The 18,698-nt window shown below is 38.3% G+C and overlaps 1 protein-coding gene across 6 annotated transcripts in view; it reads right to left on the bottom strand.

The window, feature by feature from the left end:
* Nucleotides 1-16,841, bottom strand: part of TASP1 (taspase 1) — an 82,253-nt gene extending 65,412 nt beyond the window's left edge. For 2 of the 6 annotated variants that reach the window (XM_039569533.1, XM_039569531.1), the window contains exons 1-6: nucleotides 16,769-16,841; nucleotides 13,852-14,069; nucleotides 12,097-12,164; nucleotides 10,499-10,567; nucleotides 2,769-2,889; nucleotides 1,553-1,637 (exon numbers count right to left, since the gene is read on the bottom strand). In XM_039569533.1, coding sequence (XP_039425467.1) covers nucleotides 1,553-1,637; nucleotides 2,769-2,889; nucleotides 10,499-10,567; nucleotides 12,097-12,164; nucleotides 13,852-13,996 — 488 coding nt within the window. In that variant the 5' untranslated portion in view covers nucleotides 13,997-14,069; nucleotides 16,769-16,841. The other 4 variants (XM_019288018.2, XM_010403058.3, XM_010403059.3 and 1 more) reach the window with 4 other exon arrangements.
* Between the last annotated feature and the right edge of the window lie 1,857 nt (nucleotides 16,842-18,698).

The following is an 18,698-nucleotide window of genomic DNA, read 5'->3' on the forward strand; positions in this document are numbered from 1 at the left end:
GGTAAAAAATTCGCTTTAATAAAATGTTCATTCAAAATCCAGAAGGGGGAAGAAAGGAAATGAAAATATTTATCAGGTACCCCAGGTGCACAGCATTTGCACAATAAACTGCGTGTGTTGCCTGCAAAGACAGTTCATCTCTCACCTTGAGATTTGAGCTAGCCTGTCTTTAAAAGCATCTGCTAGCCTTGCATAGCCCCAAAAGATTTTGTCTTGTCCTTGGAGGGCAAGAGGACATAATTCCTTTTCCACTCAGTATTTTTAAAATAATAGCAGCATAAACTAGGTCATAAAGTCACAGCAAAATGCCCAAGTGCTCTTCCTTATAATAATTCTAGAACACTGATGATACAAATAAAACAATCCCAAGTGCTTGCTCCTGTAGCTGACTTCAGTACTACTTCTGGAACACCAAAAAACAACCTCATTTCACACTCTAATGTACCTCAGCAAAGCCTCATTTTCTCCTGACAACTAAAGAAATTAGTTACTAACAGCTATTGAAATTAAAGTTCCTATTCTTTAGTAAACCTCTCTACAACCACTCTGTTCTTTATAAGAAAAGAGTTTAAAATGCAAAATCTGTCTACTGATGATTTGATTTCAAGGTGGCTTTTTTTGATCTATGAACTTCTTTTGCACCTGACAGAACACTGAAATCCTCACTGTTTAAATTGGAATACTATATCATCCAGCTACACACTACTCAGCTAATTTTAAAGAACACGACAGTAAGGAAAGCAAAATTTCTGAATTTAAATATCCATTTTTTAAAACTACATAAATGCTGGTTTAATACTTCTGAAAATACATTAGTTAGCAAAGGGCAGTAAATTCTGCCACAGGTACAATAACTGATGATAGCAGTCAGGTAATATGAATGAATTATTCAATTTCTCCACCTGTCATTTTAAACTGCTAATGAAAATAAGATGGTTTTAAGAGCAATCAACTCTAACACATTTCTTGGATTCTTTCCAAAGTGAGGCAGTAACATTTGACATTATTATGCGTTTAATACTTACCTCTTCCATCTAAATTTTATATCCATGTCAGTGAGGGAGTGCTTGTTTTCATTTTTGTTGTAAATATTATTAAATTTATCTTTAAAATAAGAGGAAGTTACTAAACACTGCACATTTCCACAAAGCCACGAAGGCAGTAAAATAGGATCTTTTTCTATACTCATTAAAAACTGTTGCTTTTTGTTAAAGCTAGACAGAGGCAAAGGCAGTAGAATTTCCCTCTAATCTTGACGTTTTTTGGGATTTTTCAGAAGGCTACAGTAACAAACCTAAGAATTAAGTATGACAACCGGAAATAATCAGACAGACAGAAACTATGACAAAATGATGTTGCCATCTATATCTAATACTTCCTTGCTCTGAGTGCATAAGACATTTCAAATCAGAAAACAAAGCTTGTCTTCTTTTTAAAGGCTGTATGTAAAACAGCACCAGCCTTCCTGGGTGAGATAAAACCTTCAAATATTGCATATCCATGCAGTAGAGACTAAAGACAGAAGAAAAGTCAAGCAGAACAAAGCAATTACCAAGGTGGAATTCTGCCAGCAGAGAGTTTCCCCTTCTGCCCTTCACACAACAATCTATTTGCAACCGAAACTGGATTCTTGATTCCTAAAAAAGAAAAATTAGCAAAAAATGGGAACAAAACATTAAAATATTTTTCCTCATAGCACTGTAGTGCTCATTTTGGCAGTGGAACTCAGCTTCCTTTAATTTCCAAGGGTTTGTCAAGTCATTAAGAGACACCTTATGTTTCAATGTAGTAGCGAATTTTTCTGTTTTCCCTTCACGTCCTGTTAGTAGTGACAAAGCCTTCTAGTCAACACCTCCCCCACTTTTTTTTTTTAAGAGAAAAACAAACCATGTTGAAATAGGAGGAATGATCTCCTACCACAGAAATCTCATGTAAAATCTATTGTATCTAAGGGTCAAAGATGTTTATAAGCATTAACTTTTCTAGGTGGAATTTTCATTTGGATCTATCTGGCCAGACCAGAATTACAGGATTCAGGTTTAGCTGTCTCTCACTCTCTCATTTCCTCCTTCCCCATGGTTGGAAGGATACATTTTGTAACAAACAAGGCTTGAAACACTTAATTTTACTATTTATTTTAGATTTTTATCTACATGAGGAAGCTATTACCACAGTTTTGAAATACTCTAGGATAAAGAACAAAGCTCGAAATCTTGTCAGAAATTCAACAGTAACAGCTAAGGCTGTTCATGAACTTAGAATAAAACCTCAACAATCCCTGTTTGGGACTTTACATCTATATTTGTTTTATACTGAAAGCTAAAACAAGACAAAAGAGAGAAACACATTAGTTCTCATATTAAATAAGTCCCATATGCAAATAAATGCCTGAGCACAAAACCAAATAAAAAGCCTAATTTAAGTGCTTGTAATATTTTTTAACAACTGAATTTTATTATTAAATTACCATTCTACAAATTCATCTGAGCAAACTCAGTCCCACTGTGAATACTGTGTGGTATCACACAATTGTGCTACGTCAAAGGATTATCAGTGAACTAATAAGACAACATGTTACACAAAGAAATTAACACAAACCAGCATTTCAGGAAGCAGGAACGCCTCCCCCTTTTTTAAAGGGGCAGAATTTATTTAAACAAGGCAGAATTTACAATGCGTCCCCCATGAAAACAGTAACAAAAAAAAACCCCAAAACTGATCTTTGCACTCAAATCAGTAGTTAGCTTCATAATATACAGTTAACATACCACTCAGTGCTCCAACTGCTCCAAAATTCAATGACTTTCCATCCATTATACTGGCATCACATTCTATCTCACCCAGAAGGTTTAGGTTAGATCCCAATCCTGCATTTGTAAAAGGAGAATCCTAAAAATAAGAACAACACACTATAAGGCCACATCCATAACAGACTAGATCAAAACCTCTGTACAACTGATCTGATGACACTGATCTTGGTGCAGCGCATTTTCTTATTTTAGTAGTTTAATCTTCCACAACAAAAACAAGGGCAATTTGAACAGAGCATGTAAAATTACTATAATGGATAGCTTTCACCTCTATAGGGTGTGATATACCTCAAATGTGATAATGCACTAATACAAAATTTAAGATGATCATTTCCATGCAAGCAAAAGCCTTACAAGTGAAAATCTCTCCCTCCCCCAAAGTATACACTTCACTTGGTCCTTAAACCAACAAGTAATATTTAAGTAACATCTTATAATCACTGCACAGACCAGTCTACCTTTGAAACTCCTAAGTATAACACTGCAGCAAAACAGAATTGTCCTTTTTGTGAAGATTCTAACGCCATGACTGCAGCTCCATGAGCAGAAATGAGGAAATGGCATCACTAACAATTCACTTTGTAAAACTTCTATTTGACCATTAGCATAAGGACTGTGGTCTGGAAGCTTCTTGGCTAAAAACCAATTCTTATTTCATAGAAAGTATGGAACAACATTTTAACAACATGATAAACCTAACTCCTTTTTTGTTAACGCCTTCTGTGGCTTTTAATAAACCCAAGATTCTCAACAAGTAAGTTCTGCATGCTAGAACTAAACCCCATTTTTACCTTTCCATTTCATCAGAGCATCTCCATGACTTTAAAAATCACAAAATTTCAAAGTAGCACAGTTCAGCAGTCGCACTGCCAGCTCAATACAATCCCCTCTTCTTGATGCAAGCACAAAAGGAATACAGGACAAAGAGAGATAATAGCTAAATTACATTTCAGAGAGAAGCTGCAGGCTTTCAGAGTGTCCTACGTTTAAATTACAACAGTGTAACCACCTGATGTGACAAAGAACAATGTTTGTCTAGACCACGTGTGAACATGTACTGTAGAAGTATGACATCTCATTTCACTGATGAGTAATAAAAGCTGAATCAGGAAACAAATTACTGGAAACAGCTCAAAGTTCTGTCTTACATGTTAAGTGAACTGGTTGGCTTTTGTACATACTAATTTGCAACAAATTCAAAGAAACAAAAGAGATAAGCACACAGAAATGAAAAATAAACCTGGTGTCAGCTTTTATTAACTTTCAAATGAGCAAGTAGTGAGTAAATTCAAAATCTGTTCTGCAAGATGTTGATTCTTATTTACAGAGATATGTAAAGCATTCTCAGTGTTTGAATCACCAAAATGCTATCTTCCTGAAGAATCATGAATACAAGATCCCTGATTAATACATAATCATGAAACGGGCCTTCATTTTCTGGTATTTCCTTCTGAAGCAGCACAAGATTTTATCCTATTTTATTCCACACTACTTCTTCCAATTCAATGTGTATATTCATTTAGTTATTCATTTCGACAGCTACAGCTCACAGCAAATGAGTAATGTTGAAAAGATTTTAGGATAATGAAATGTTTACAGCTTAAAGCGCACAAATAACTTTCCATAGAAGGGGGTGGACAGGGGAAAATATGTTTAAAAATAGATGATGGCCTTGAAAAGGGAGAAGGCTCAGAGTAGCCGCTGGCTTAACTGCCTTCATTGCTCCCCAGGCTCTACAGATACGAAGAAAATTAAGTTCATAAAAAAAGGAAGCAGAGAAGTGGTGGAAGGAATTGAAAGAGAACGGTGAAAGGTACTTGGAAGACACAGTAAAACCAGGAATGCTTAGGATGAACAATGCTTGCTCCTAGTGCTGTCCAAGTTCTTCACCCCTGGGTAATCAGAGTGCAAAGACCTGTGAGTCTGGAGACAAATCTCTAATGTTCTGTTCCAAAAACATTCACTCAACACATTATACTCAAAAGAAATAGAAAAGAGGAAAAATGCTGTGCTCCACAGATTTGCCACTGTCACAAAGCAGAGACAGCTGTTATCTTAAGAGTAGATGTCATGGCCAAATAAAGGGAGTAAGAAGGACCCACCAGAGAAGAAGTCCTGATAATACTGTCTAGAATGCTTCTGCACTCAAGACACAAAAGGTTTCTACCATCTGGTAAAGGAAATAATAAAAAGAGGGTAGGGAAAAAGTACAGGATACAGAGTTCACTTTATTTCTAAGGATCTAGATGTGCTACATGCTTTGGCGTAGCACCTCCACTGGCACAAACTCAAGGATGCACCAAGAGATAACTTACTCAGAGCATCTAAAGACAACAGGAATGTCACTTATTTCCCCCTACAGAATATTTATCAGAATACTACAGAATTTTTGATAAAGAATAACTCCACACCAAATTGCAGGTATCTCTTCGGTAGAGTAACTCTCATATTAGGACTCAGAAGGAATCTTACCAGTACAATCAGTCACAACACGAGTAACTTCTCCAGTAAAAAGAAATAAAGACCAACTTCCAAGCATCTGTTCAAAATTTCTGTGGAGTTTCACTTAGCTTTAGAATTAGATTGCATTCAATTAAGAAAACAATCTCAGAATTCCTAAGAGGAAGATGGTTCAACTTCACACATCTGAAAGGCAATCTGAAAACAGCTTTAGAGAAACTGGGTGTGAACCCATGGAATTTTTGATATCTACCTAAGTGTCTCCGAGGTGAGATAAAAGCCTTTGAAACAAGGTAGGCGAAAAGCCTTTATAAAAAAATGGAAACAAGGCATTCACACCTACTTCTATGAATAGGCAAAGGCATGAAATACACCATACAAAAACAATCTCTTTTTGAAAACATGAACCTCTGCGAAGTCTGATCAAAAGATTTCAAGAGTCTGATATGCAAGTGGAGGAATATAATGAATGTATGAACATTAAGGTGTATTTTGAAATGAAAATTCAAAACTTTCAAGGAATGCAGAAACATTAAAACAGAAGCAAGAATGCCTTCAAAGAGGGAAGAAACAAACTGACCTAAGTGAAAGTCTCTTCATACCCTCAGACAGAAAAATGCAGCACTGCAAGACCTGACTACCATAAAATGGGGAAGAACCCAACCAAAGCATGTGTCCAGGAAAAGGGAGGACAGGAAAAGAGAAAAAGGTATCTTCAGGAATACACTTTTATTTAAAACCACAAGCAGCAATCAGCCTTTGTGTTTCTAAGGAAACTGAAAAAGACAAGTAAGCAAACCAAGCCTGAGCTTGGCATGTTAACAGCAAGCCTTGCTACCACAGAAGAGTAAGTAGGAAGAGAGAAAAAACAAACAGCTATTCAAAGCATTTTAACAAAATGTAAGTCTTCAATTATGTGAAAAATACTAGGCTTCCTGGCAATTACTCCACAAAGTATCTCTAAAACTAACCATGTAAACCTGTAGCAAAGGAGGCAAGAGCTGTAAGATGTGAAAGAAGAGTTTTGTTTCCCCAAGTTACCCGTCCTGCAAAACTCTCGAGCTTCTGAGGGTATCATTTTTATTTTTAGAATCCTTTTTACTTCAAAATGTACTATAAATGTTCAGGCAGCAAATACGGGCATCCTGAAGTTTCTAGCTGTGGTCAAAGATGGAATGCTTGAAGGAGTTACCCAACTCTCTAACACTTGTACCTAGGCAAATAGTTAAAATGCTCGGTTTTCAATGAACACAAAAGAACATCCCATCCATCTTTGATACAGTTTTGGTCATGGCTTATTTGTCACTTCTAAAACAAATTCAAGGGATACAGGCATTTCTTTTCAAATACTGTAATTTTAAGTTATTTTTCTGTGGGAGTTTTGTGACAACAATCAATAGTCTACAAAGATGAGTCCCATCCCTTTCAATTAAACTAGCAAAAATGTTTTTAGACAACACTTTTGTCACAAATTACTGTCGGTCACTCTGCAGCAAAACATCATAGTACTGCTTTTAACTAGAATTAACAACTTCCAGGTCATTATCCATTAAAAGTGCATCTATGGTGACTGCCTTAATACAACAAGGCTGCTTCTGCTTGAAAGAGAAGTCCTTGGGACTAAGACTGTATACTCAAAAGTCTTAATTACAAGGAAAAATTAAAAAAAACAAACAAAAACAGGAAAAAAAATCAAGAAAAAGGTTCTTTCACTGCAAAATTTTGCTGACAACCACAGAAATACACTGATTGAGTATAACAACAGGTACAAAACATTCTTTGCATTGATCCAAAACAACAACATGCAAAATGAACTGAGCAATTTCAATAGCAAGGAGACTGGAACCCAAAATGGGACATCCGCTTCCCCATCAATCATATTAGCTCCCAATTTAAGTGATGCTCATAAAGAACGTTCTACTGAAGTCAGATAAAGAAACAAGTAATCTACACACATATTAATAACAGATTACACTAAACTTAGAAACAACTTGAAATCATCATTTACAGCCACCTTATGTTCCTGTCTCTAGTACCTGATCAGAAGACTTCCTTAAGTGCTCTATAGTCAAAGAAAAGCTTGAAATCACGTAATTTTCTCACAGCCAGACATAAATGCAAATCAGCATGTGGTTTTGCTGAAAACAGCACATTTCAAGTGGGTTGTATGGGGTCTCCTCCCCCCCACAAAAAAAAAACCCTGTTTAATAATTCCATTGTGTTTCAACAAAAATCCAGGCATCGTATGGTGGCTGATAGCAAGAGTGCAAAAAGTAACAGTACTGTAATAATGTCTTTGCAGAAGTAAACAGAGTAAATAGTGAGTCTTGTGAAATACCTCGTCCAGACCATTTTATTACCAAAAGCTGACAGAGGTAACATTTCTCTGCAATGACAGCTCTCAAACCAGAAAACATACCTGCCTTAATGACCTTATCAAATACAGCTGATGCTTATGAAGACCAGCACAATTGTTTTAACAGCATTCTTCGTCAGTCTTGTATCTTTGCAAAAGAAATCCACCTTTTCCTCAATTTAACTATTAGCATTATTATTGTTAGCATATATTCACAGAACACCATTTCACTTGAGAGTCACACAGTCCAACATAGAAAGGCTTTTCTTTCTGCACTTAAGAGCCTGAAAAAATAAAACACAGCATACCACAAGCAAATTGTCAGCTTGCTCATAAAAGATCAAGAGCAACTCTTGTGCCTCAACGAGTCTTTGAAGTGATGCCTTTTGGATGAGCTGAAATCCTGTGTAACAGGAGTTGTGTAATTGAGCGGAACAGAGGAAAAAAATTCAACTTTTTGTGAGATTTCCACTAAAAGATATTTGTGCCTTGCAAAGACTACGAATTTTTGGAATACAGCATTAACAGTCTGAGAGAACCGTAAAAGTGATTAAATATTTCAGATAAACTCATAGGAATGTGCCCTACAGAAACCAAAACATCAAGAAGTTACAGTCAGTATACTTTACAATGAAATCTGTTATCATTTAATACAATCTTTCATTGTTCTGTATCTTCATTTGTGTTACACGAAGACAAGAAAACAAACATAGTTTCACACAGATTTTTGTTATGTACTTGCCAACTTCATATGCTATAACACTTTACCTTTATGCTAAGGCATAAACAAAAGGGAGTGACAGCTCACTAGAGAGACCATGAACACAAACCTATACTTTTATTCATAAAATCTTGCACTTAGTGAGAAACACTATTCTGGTTGATTTGTTGACTTGCCACGTGGTTTGTTCTCCACAGAGCAACAGAAAAACCACCAGTACTAAACCAGAAGATGCAGCTACAGAAAAGGCAGAGATGTCTGGAGGTGGTGCTCAGAACAAGGTATGAGTAGATACAAACCTTTCCATATTTTGGAAGCTGACAGTCTAACACTTCGGAGTTTCTCATACCAAATCCAAAAAACTGCCACTGCAAACCCCACCATTTTCTGTTTTGAGTATAAAAATTTGACTTTTCCTCAATGTAACTGCAAAACTAACTAATTTAATCTAAAAGAAGCCCAAATCCCAAACCCAGTATTCCCTGTTCCAGTAACAGACAGAGCCCCAATTAAGAGACTATATAAATCACTTAATGAATAAATGAAACCAAATAATTACATTAATGACTGCAGTACAACCTGAACAAAGTAACATTTTATCTGAAGCACAGGAAAAGGGAAAAAAAAAAAGCTTAGTGCAACAGAACACATAAAAAAATGACCTAATACAATTCAGAACTAGAAAGTAGAATGATGGCAGCCATCAGCACAAAAGTAGCAAGGCAGATAAGGAGAAAAAGGGTTCTGATTGGAGTAACTGGAAAAAACTTTTTCATTTCATCTTACAGCCATAATTTGTTCTACAGAAGCTACTTCAGAGTATTTAAATCTACTGAAGTAGAAGAAAAGTCTCTTGGGGATAACAAAAACACATAAAATATTTACCCCAGACACAGCTGCAAAGTAATCTATAACTGTTCAGTTAAGCTTCTCAAAATATGTTTTCCTTTGTAGCTCAGGAACACAATAAAAATCACAACCCAAAGTAGATTTTTATTTTTGTTTTCCACTGAGGAGAGAGCTGACACACAAACCATTCTTGTGGAGTGAGAGCAGCCTCAGTGAGCTTAGGGAAGTGCATCGTAAATAATTCCATTCGAGAGATACCCGCTGCTTTCTGCGAGCCATACCCTAATGTGTAAGATAACACATGAAAGCATATTTGAACGGCTCAGTGAGACCCACAGGAGTGCTAAAGCCAAGGCACTTGCCAAGTTAGCAGTGTGACCGAAGCCTTGGCTCCCAGTCAGCATGTCTAACACATACTGAAGTATGCACTTACTGCCTGCCTTACGCTAACCCCATCGAGTACATTAATGGACACTTTCCCAACATGTGGGTAAGCAAATCCACTGCTAATCCTCTTGGAATACTACCATGAATTCCAAAGGCAGGAAATTATTTTTACAGCACAACACTTACCTTGCCTTCCATTTTTTTTTACGAATAAAGTTGGAGAAGAAGCAGCAATTACTACTTACAGGAGAAGAAGAATACCTGTTTCCATCACTACTGTCATGAGGGATTACCGGATCTGGGACAATGACCAAACTGCCTCATTTGCATCCCAGAAATGTTTAGCTTTACTCACTTCTACATTATATCACTGAAGGCAGATGCCATAAAAATCTCATCACTCCAAAAAGATGCTTTTCCAAAAACCTCACAAACAGCTGCTCATGAAGATGTTCTCTCTTAATTAACAAGTACTGTTTTGAAATAAAAGCATTACTTGCCCTATTCATCTGCACAAATTTTGTCATAAAAATCAGAACCAGTAGCATATTTTTTCCCCTAAGAAGCAGAGCCAGAACAGTCTGTCTGTTGCTCAGTAAGTCAGAAATAAAGTGCCTTACAAAGTGTTCAGTAAGTCTTTAATCACTGCATTTACTCTTGAAGGGTAAAGACTATCTGATAAGGCATACCCAAGATGACAACCAAATTGTACCAGCTAGAAAACTTTTATTCAGTTTGCATTTTTATAAAGCCCTTAAACACATTTACATCAAAATATAGTGGAAAAGCAAAAGACAAAAATTAGTGTAGCACAAAACCAAAAATCCACTGAGACTTCCCATTTAATAACTTCCTACAGAAAAGTCTGGCAAGATTCACCCAAGAGATATATTTACTACCAGTCAGAATTCATACCTCTAATTCTATAAGTGCTGCAGTCACTGCATCTGTTGCAAGAGCACCAGCCTGTAGCTTTTCAATTGCCTGTAAAACAGAAGTTTTGGTTGATTTTTAGGAAATTCTATTATTCTGTGACTGAGCCCTACATTTTCCTAGTCCTGTATGAAATAAAATCTTCACCAAATTAGTTTAAAATGTAAGAGGGCATAAGAACAAGATGCACTGGAAAAAGTCAGTGTGAATCATATGAGGGCAGATCTGAAGGTATGATTTTACTACTACAACATTGTGACACTGCATTTAGTAGCAGATTTCTGCACAGTCCAATTTATATCAAAATAACTTCTTATACTTGATGTCTTCAAATACCAAATGTTTCAGTCAACAAGTTTCAAATTTTCCTTCCAAGATTCAACAAAAATTTCCAGTATCACATACAGCAATTGTCATAAAATTGAAGAGAATTTCACAACCTCATCTAAAAGCCAACACAAATCCAGGAATATAATGCTACCTTCAAATTATATACACACACGACAATGAACTTCTAGAGCCTAATAGTATTTATTAGATCCAAACTGAACAAGATCTTACAGTCAAGCTCCCTCAGGGAACCACAGAAAACAACTATGGCTGCAAGACAAACCTGAAACTGTTTGTTCTTCACAGAAGTTATTTATGTTGGCTACTCAGCTCAAGAGTAGCCACACAGAATCTCAAATTGGACTTGAATTCAACAGTAGATCTCACATAATTAGCTGGAAAATTACTTTCACCAGGGCTAATAAAGTCAGTGTTAAGTTTGGATGATTTGTGAGGCCTCTCATTACAAAATTAGATTGGTATTAGATTGAGCAACAAACTGTAACACAAAGTGATAACTATCAGAGACCAACTCAGACTCTTCTAAAAATCCTGCCAAGCTCCCAAGCTCCTTCTCCCTGGAGAAAGCAAAAGACATTAAAAATTCTAGAGAGAGGTCTTCCAGCTACTCATTCAACACTTAATAGACAGGACTTGCCAGTTCCAAAGCAAAGTTCTTGGAAGAGATGAAAACATATTAGTTTCAATGGAAATTAAAGTCTTGCCATTTCTCCCTTTCCAGCTTTGATTTTTTTTTTGGTTGTGTTTTTCCTGTTTCTACCTCCCTTCCTATTAAGAGGGTAAGAGCTATCAAGAAGAAAATAATTCTGGAAACCCCTGCGTTCACAGAGCAACTTGGATGCTAGAGTTTAAATAAACTCCAAAGAGTGGACATGGATGAAATCAAAATACAGACACCATATTTAGCTCCAGAAACCCTGGAGCAGTGCAGGAAGCCGTAGGAATAGTCCTTGTAGGTACCACTGTGACCTTCTCTTGTTCTCCCACTGTTCCTTTGGTGTCTGCTATTTGTCAGCACTGATGAGAATGTTGCTGCATCTCAGGGCCACACACTGTCCTGTCTCTGTATCATGTTAACTGTTTCTGCTCTGTTTTCCCTCATTTCCCTCTATAAACACATAGAGCCCGAGCAGCTCAGTCCAGATGTGTCCATTCCTACAGAAGGGACAATGCTACCAAAGGTGTTTCTTGTGTACCCAGTACAGGCCTGTGGAGCTGGTAACACATACCTTCTGGCAGGCTCTTTTGCACACGTGCTTGTACTCTTTAGCTTTGGATTCAGAATGATAACCTGCACCTGCAATTGAAGCAAAAGGAAAATCTATTATAGCACCTGGCAAACTACAGCCTGTAGTTCACACAGAGATTTAAGACACAGGCAGATACAGCATTTCTTACTCTGGATTACATTGGCATTTCCTTTTTGTACCAATGATTGACAACTTTATGCATTCCAACACAGACTCAAACAGACCCAGTAAAATACAGGATACAGAGCATATATCCAGAAGCATGCAGGTATATATATCAGCATTAATCTCTTCCTAAAAACACTTTCTAAGAGATTCCAGTTTCACTCATTCTTGGAGGATTTCCAGAGTAGCTTTTTTCTTCACTCTTCATTATTGGGCAAAACTCACAGTTTTAAGTCAAACTCTGATTTTCCTTTTACCACAATTACCATTCTGCTCATTTTCTCACGTTTATTCTACATTATTAGAGCTTGTTACTCCCAATTTAGAACAAGCAGTTCCTTGCAATGAAGATCATACAGATTTTTCACCTTTTTCTTATTTTTAGTCTTTATATCTATCCTGCTGTATTGAACCATTCTGCCCCATTTTGAAGCCACTGCCTCTACTTCCATACCTGAAAAATTTATCAATGCCACCACTCAACTAAATGCAGCATCAGAAAAACAAGAGTGGGACACTTATATTTAAAAATCTACTTCTGTTTTACCAGGTTTTGCACTTAAAAATGTGCTTGTGTTTATCTCAACTTCCCTTTGCTGACGTGTAGAAATACTCATTTTGAGAAACTCTAATAAAATGAGCTTTAATACTAGTACCAAAGTGACCCAGTAAAGGACACTATATTGAGCAATTCCATTTGCCCTTAAAATAGAATACCAGGGTCATCAAATATCAACCCAGAATAAATTATTTGAGGTTTGGGTTTGGTTTTTTTTAACCTTAATGATTTTATAAAGCAAGTAACACGTTGGCTTTTCAAATATTTTAGGCATCACCAGGCCACTTTCCTATATTTCACCTCATGTTCTCACACAGATGCTCAAAACAAATATACACCCAGATATAAGCATTGTTAACTTCATGATTCATAGTATTTAATAAAGAACCTGTGAGAAAAGAATTTATGAGCAAGACACACATAACACATAATTTTTCTATCAGATCTCAGTAGAGGAGCCCTTCATTACATGCGGAATGAATAAACAGTAACTCACTTAAACAAGAACAAGATCAAAAAAATAGACTTGGAAGAAAAATCTCAAAAGAGTAAAAAGAGTTCTGCAACAAACAGCCCAAGGAGGTTTCAGAAGGTCTCAGCTGGACTGTCCTCACGAACAAGTTAGACAAGAAATCATCACTAATGAAACGACTGTATTTGATCCTTCTAAAGATAAAGAAACAGACTGAAATATCTCCTCCATTTTGTAGGTTTGCCAAGCTTAGCAGACAACTGCAGAATATGACATTTTATAATCACTTAAATTTAGGGGTTTTCTTTGTCAAGGATAAAAAACATACCATCCAGAATACCCGAATAGCTACATTTTGATTAAGAGTTTCCAGTGCAACTTCCAATCAAACTCCCCATTCCCAGATTTGCACACAGAGTTAATGTCACTTTATTAGCACACTAGTAGTCCAAAACCACTATAAAATTTTTGTTGATATCTAGTTTGATATCAAAATATACATTATTTCCATTCCCACTGTTCTGCTTCCACACCTTACCTGCATGGACAAGCACAAATCCCACTCGTTTCCCTCTTTGGGTTTGCTTTGCTTCGGGCTCTTTGACCACCACTTTTACAGCTGTAACCTGAGATGATTTGGAAGGTAACACTTCTACTGAACTTATCCCCTTCTCCATGATCATACATTAGGATCACCATCTTCTACTGGGAAGGAGCACAATTCCATTCAAAAATAAACTCTGGAGAGAAATCATCCTAAAACCAGATCAGATGTATATGTTAGACACTGATTTCAAGAGATGAATTTCACACAAATAACCTCAGAATGAACTTCTGGGAGACAGGTTTGAACCAAGGGGAACACACCGCTCCAAAGGAGGGCTTCCGAGTTCTGCCTCTTCCCTAGCCAACAGCATTAATGAGACTTAAATAATCAAAGTTCATGTTGCAAGCTGAAAGCAGCCTTTTCACTACAACATAACTTGAACCTCATGATCTTGCCAGACACTGGAAGGAATTGTTAATATAAGTTTTGCTTTCCATGGTGTCCTGTTTTTCAACAATACAGCTTATTTCTCCGCCCATCTTACTAGCACATGAGTAACCCTTTAAAACACCATACCTTTTCCTTTCTTTTGCAAGGAATAGCTGTTTAAGATCCTTTAATGAATTCCTATTCTTCTATACTGTTTCATCCCATCTCCTCATAATTCCCCACTAATTTGCAGCAGGAAAAGAAAAAAAAATTAACTTTTTTTAAATGACAAAGTATTTCTAAACCAAAACCAAATAAGCCTGAAACAGTGCAATAATGTTTGCCTGGGTAAGCAGAGCTACCATGATTACTAGTGAACCACAACATGCTTAAGTCAAGCTCAAATAACTTAGTAACTCTATTGGTTTTGATGGTTATCCTTAAGATTTTTAAGGAATTTAATGTTTATATAAAGCTAATGGAAATATTGTCAATAATGTCTAGTACATGAAACAAAAAAGTAACAATATAGAACGACGTATATATCAGGAGCTGCCAAACAAACTCTTTGTATTTACTGCTGCTCTTATCCACAGCTTTTACTGCACATTAATCCTAACACAAAACCATTTGTCTAGTTTAACAGGCAAAATAGAGACATTCTACATGTTGAATTGCTTAAGGAAGTGAAAAGCATGTAGTGTTAATGCAGAAATGGAGAAAACCTCTGTAATATATTAAGATAGGTTATATATTAAGAACTAGATTAATTTTAAGGTCCCTTTCGAGCCAAACCATTCTCAGACTCTACACCTCTATATTCCAGTATAACATCTATCACTCCTACCATCTCGAAAAGGACTTTGTAACCCAAGAACACTGGAAAGTGTTTTTCCACTTCCACAGAAGTGGAAAAATGAGATGTTTAATGCATAAGACTTAAACCACTGACTTTGCAAATGCTATATGGCTTACTCCAGTAATTAAATATCACTCCATTTACATGACCCAAACCATGCAAATGATGTTTAGCAAGATTCAGCACTGCCACAGAACAAACCAGCTGGTTTGCCATAATCATTCTTTTGATAAGAAGAATTAGCACAGCTCTGGAGGAAGTTATTTATTTACCATCATTTCTTCTTAAATGCTAAACATACATAGTAATCTTCATACATTTATAAATCTACTTTTCAAAATTAAATATGAACTTATTGTTATAATTATATATGTCTTGATACAAAATGAAAGGCCACTACAATACACAGGCTCTGCAGAGAGAAAGAGCATTTATGGATTACATCCAACTGTAATGGTCACTGGTATATACTTCAGAGCTAAAATTAAAGTATTAATCACTGCATTTACTTCCTTTTTACTAGTAATAGTAAAGAAGGCTCCAGCAACTATTGGTCTTCTTTGTTGCATCTTGTTACACCGTACAGAAACAAGGGTACAGCACAGACTTCAGTGAAGTGACAGAGGAGCAAGTAAGGAATTTAAACTCTCACAGGAATGGAAGAAATAGTGTGGTGGAAGGGAAAGCAATGATGATGATTAAATGGCTTTTGAAAATTAAGATGGAGATGTCACATAAAGACTTACTAACAGTGTAACTGCAGGCTGAAAATCCTAATTAGCCTTTTGCATACAGCTGGGTCTAAGGATGTTTCTGTTTCTACTAGAGAACACAGAGGCAACCTATCTCTCTCGTTTGCTTCAGTTTGTAACACTTCCTCCCCACCAACTCAATTTTCTCAAACCCCTCCCACCTCAAACTCTTCTTCAAGTCCTTGTAGATCTCATTCACAAACCTGCTGCTTCCACTTCTTAAGCTCCCACTCTCCCACTAGACTCAACTTTTCCCTTTCAAGCCTCTTCTAGGATTTACCAGTTCTCCCTCCTGGCTGTCAAACTTCCACCGCTCCTGATTTCACTCCTCCTTGCTACACGTTCCCTGCTCTCCATCTGTACAGCGACAGAAACGGTGCAAGAATACACATCAGCGTGACTGCTGGAGAACAGGAAGCACAATGATTTTACCAAAGCACCCAGAGATCTGACTGCACGGCAAAAGTAACTCTGAATCCTGAACAGGCGCTCGGAGAAACACAAACACACGCGCGGGTCCCGCCGAGGCAGCCCCCTCCCGCCCGGGCTGACGCCGCAAGAGTCCCGCCGGGAGCGGCCGCGGAGCGAGCGGAGCGCAGGGGCCCCAACTCCCTCGCGCCCACCCCGATCCCGGCGGCGCGGCGCTCCCGCCGCCCGGCCCGTGACGTCACGCGGGGCCGCGGCCCGTGACGTCACCCGGGGCAGACCCCGCGCGGCGGACGCGCGGACCGCCCGAGCCCGCGCGCGGCCGCCTCTCGGCGCGGCGCGTTCCCGGCCCGTGCGGCCCCGCGGGCAGGGCACGCGGAAGAGGCCGCGCCGGGGCAGGCGGGAGCGGCGGGGCAGGGCAGCCCCGCGGCGCCGCACTCACCCTGCACCGCCGCCATCCGGGACCGCCCGCCCGGCCGTTGCCTCGGTGAGCATGAGGCGTCCCGCCCCCGCCCTGCGCCCATTGGCCGGGGCGCGCCCCGCGCCGGAAGTGGCGCCAGTGCTGATTGGCGTTCCGCGGGGCCAATGGCGCGCGGGGCGCGCATGGCGGGGGGCGCGGGCCGCGCTTCGCCGTCCGGGCCGGCGCTGCCGCGCCATCGGCACTGGGCACGGCCTCCTGAGACAGCAGCTCAGAGGTGATCTGTGTCTCAAGGGGGTGGATAGCGGCCTCCGGTGTTGTTACCCCCAGGGCAATATATATCTCTCATATCAATATACATATATATCATATCGATATATATAACCAATATACAGGTCATACAGTATATAATGTACCTATATATATATATATATGCAATATACATCTATATCAAAATATATCATACAGTATGCAATGTACAAATATACAAATATGCTACATAGTCATGTTAATACACATATTTATATCCATACGCAGATACATTCTATCAGTACACATATATATCATCCAATATGCAATACATCTATATATCAACATACAATGTAGATATACATCATCAATATATCATCCAATATGCAATATACATCTATTAATATGCAATATACATATGTTTCATATCACTATACATATATACACAGTGTGCACTATATAATACAATGCACAATACACACATATATTGATATTCAGGATACATATATATCTACACATGTGACTTCTGATAGCTAATCAAAACTAAACTTACTGATTAAAAATACCTTTATTTCATAATAGACTTGGTAGGAAATTCTTGGAACAGTCAGATACTTTACATCTTTCTGCTTCAATGAGCATTTGACTATTGTGTTCTGCTAGAGATACTAAGTTTTTATTATTTTCTGTCCACTTTGTTGTAGAGGTGACACACTGCTTTCTGAAGGTGCCTTTCCAGGATCGAGGGCAGCTGTATATGAATCCCATTTCCCTGATACCTTCTCTGATGGTCACTATCATCAGTCCTGGGAACCAGCTTTGTATGTGTGAGACATTTCATTATCCCAGTCCACACTCTCCCAAAGTGCCTCCACACTTCCAGGCCCTGCTCCTCTTCTTTGTAGATCCATGATGAGTCCAGATGTCCTTATGGATTTACTTATATTGTAAATTTATTTTAGCTGACACCTCAAATTCTCATTTGCAAAGCTCAGCCTTTTAAAGTTGAAACTCTAAAGCTTTTATTAGATCAAGACAAGGTTGTTCTGTTTGCAGAATTCACTCGATCTCTTGCTCAAGCTCCATCATGAGAAGCGAAAGGATATCTTTTATGTAAAAGATTATCCTCATCCCTCTAGATGAAGCAGATTTTAACTTCTCACTTTTGTTTTCCTAGAAGTAAGCCCAACATGTAGCTGTTACACTGGTTCCTGCAACAGCGGAGAGTACCATTCATTCTCTGCAAACAAGCTGACAGAAAATCACCTGCTTCAGCCAAACTACAATTTTTACAATTTTCACTACAATTAAATTTCTATGGTATCTCTCTGACAACAATTTCATTCGCTACTAATAAAAGCTGTCTTATTTAATAAATAATTTTAATAATAATAAAAAAGCTGGATTGGAAATCTTGCAGTATATTGCTCCATTTGCCTAGCAGGTGTTGTTTTCTCAATCAGAGAAAAGCGCTGCCTCCTCGTCTAAGTCCTTCCACGCTTTCTTGTTCCTTCCTCTCTGGAGCACGTCCCCCCGCAGGCAGCGCTGGCGCAGGTGCCTCAGGTAGCTCTTGGTGGAGGCAGAGTTCTCCTCCTGCCGGCCGATCACCTCGTCATGGAGGGGGGGGCAGTCAGCCAGGCAGCAGGTCCGTGGCCAAGCTGAGCGTGTCCAGGCCTTCTCCTGGGAGACACGGGGCAGGGAGCAC

This window comes from Corvus cornix, chromosome 3, assembly GCF_000738735.6.
Source record: "Corvus cornix cornix isolate S_Up_H32 chromosome 3, ASM73873v5, whole genome shotgun sequence".
Classification (NCBI taxonomy): Eukaryota; Metazoa; Chordata; class Aves; order Passeriformes; family Corvidae; genus Corvus; species Corvus cornix.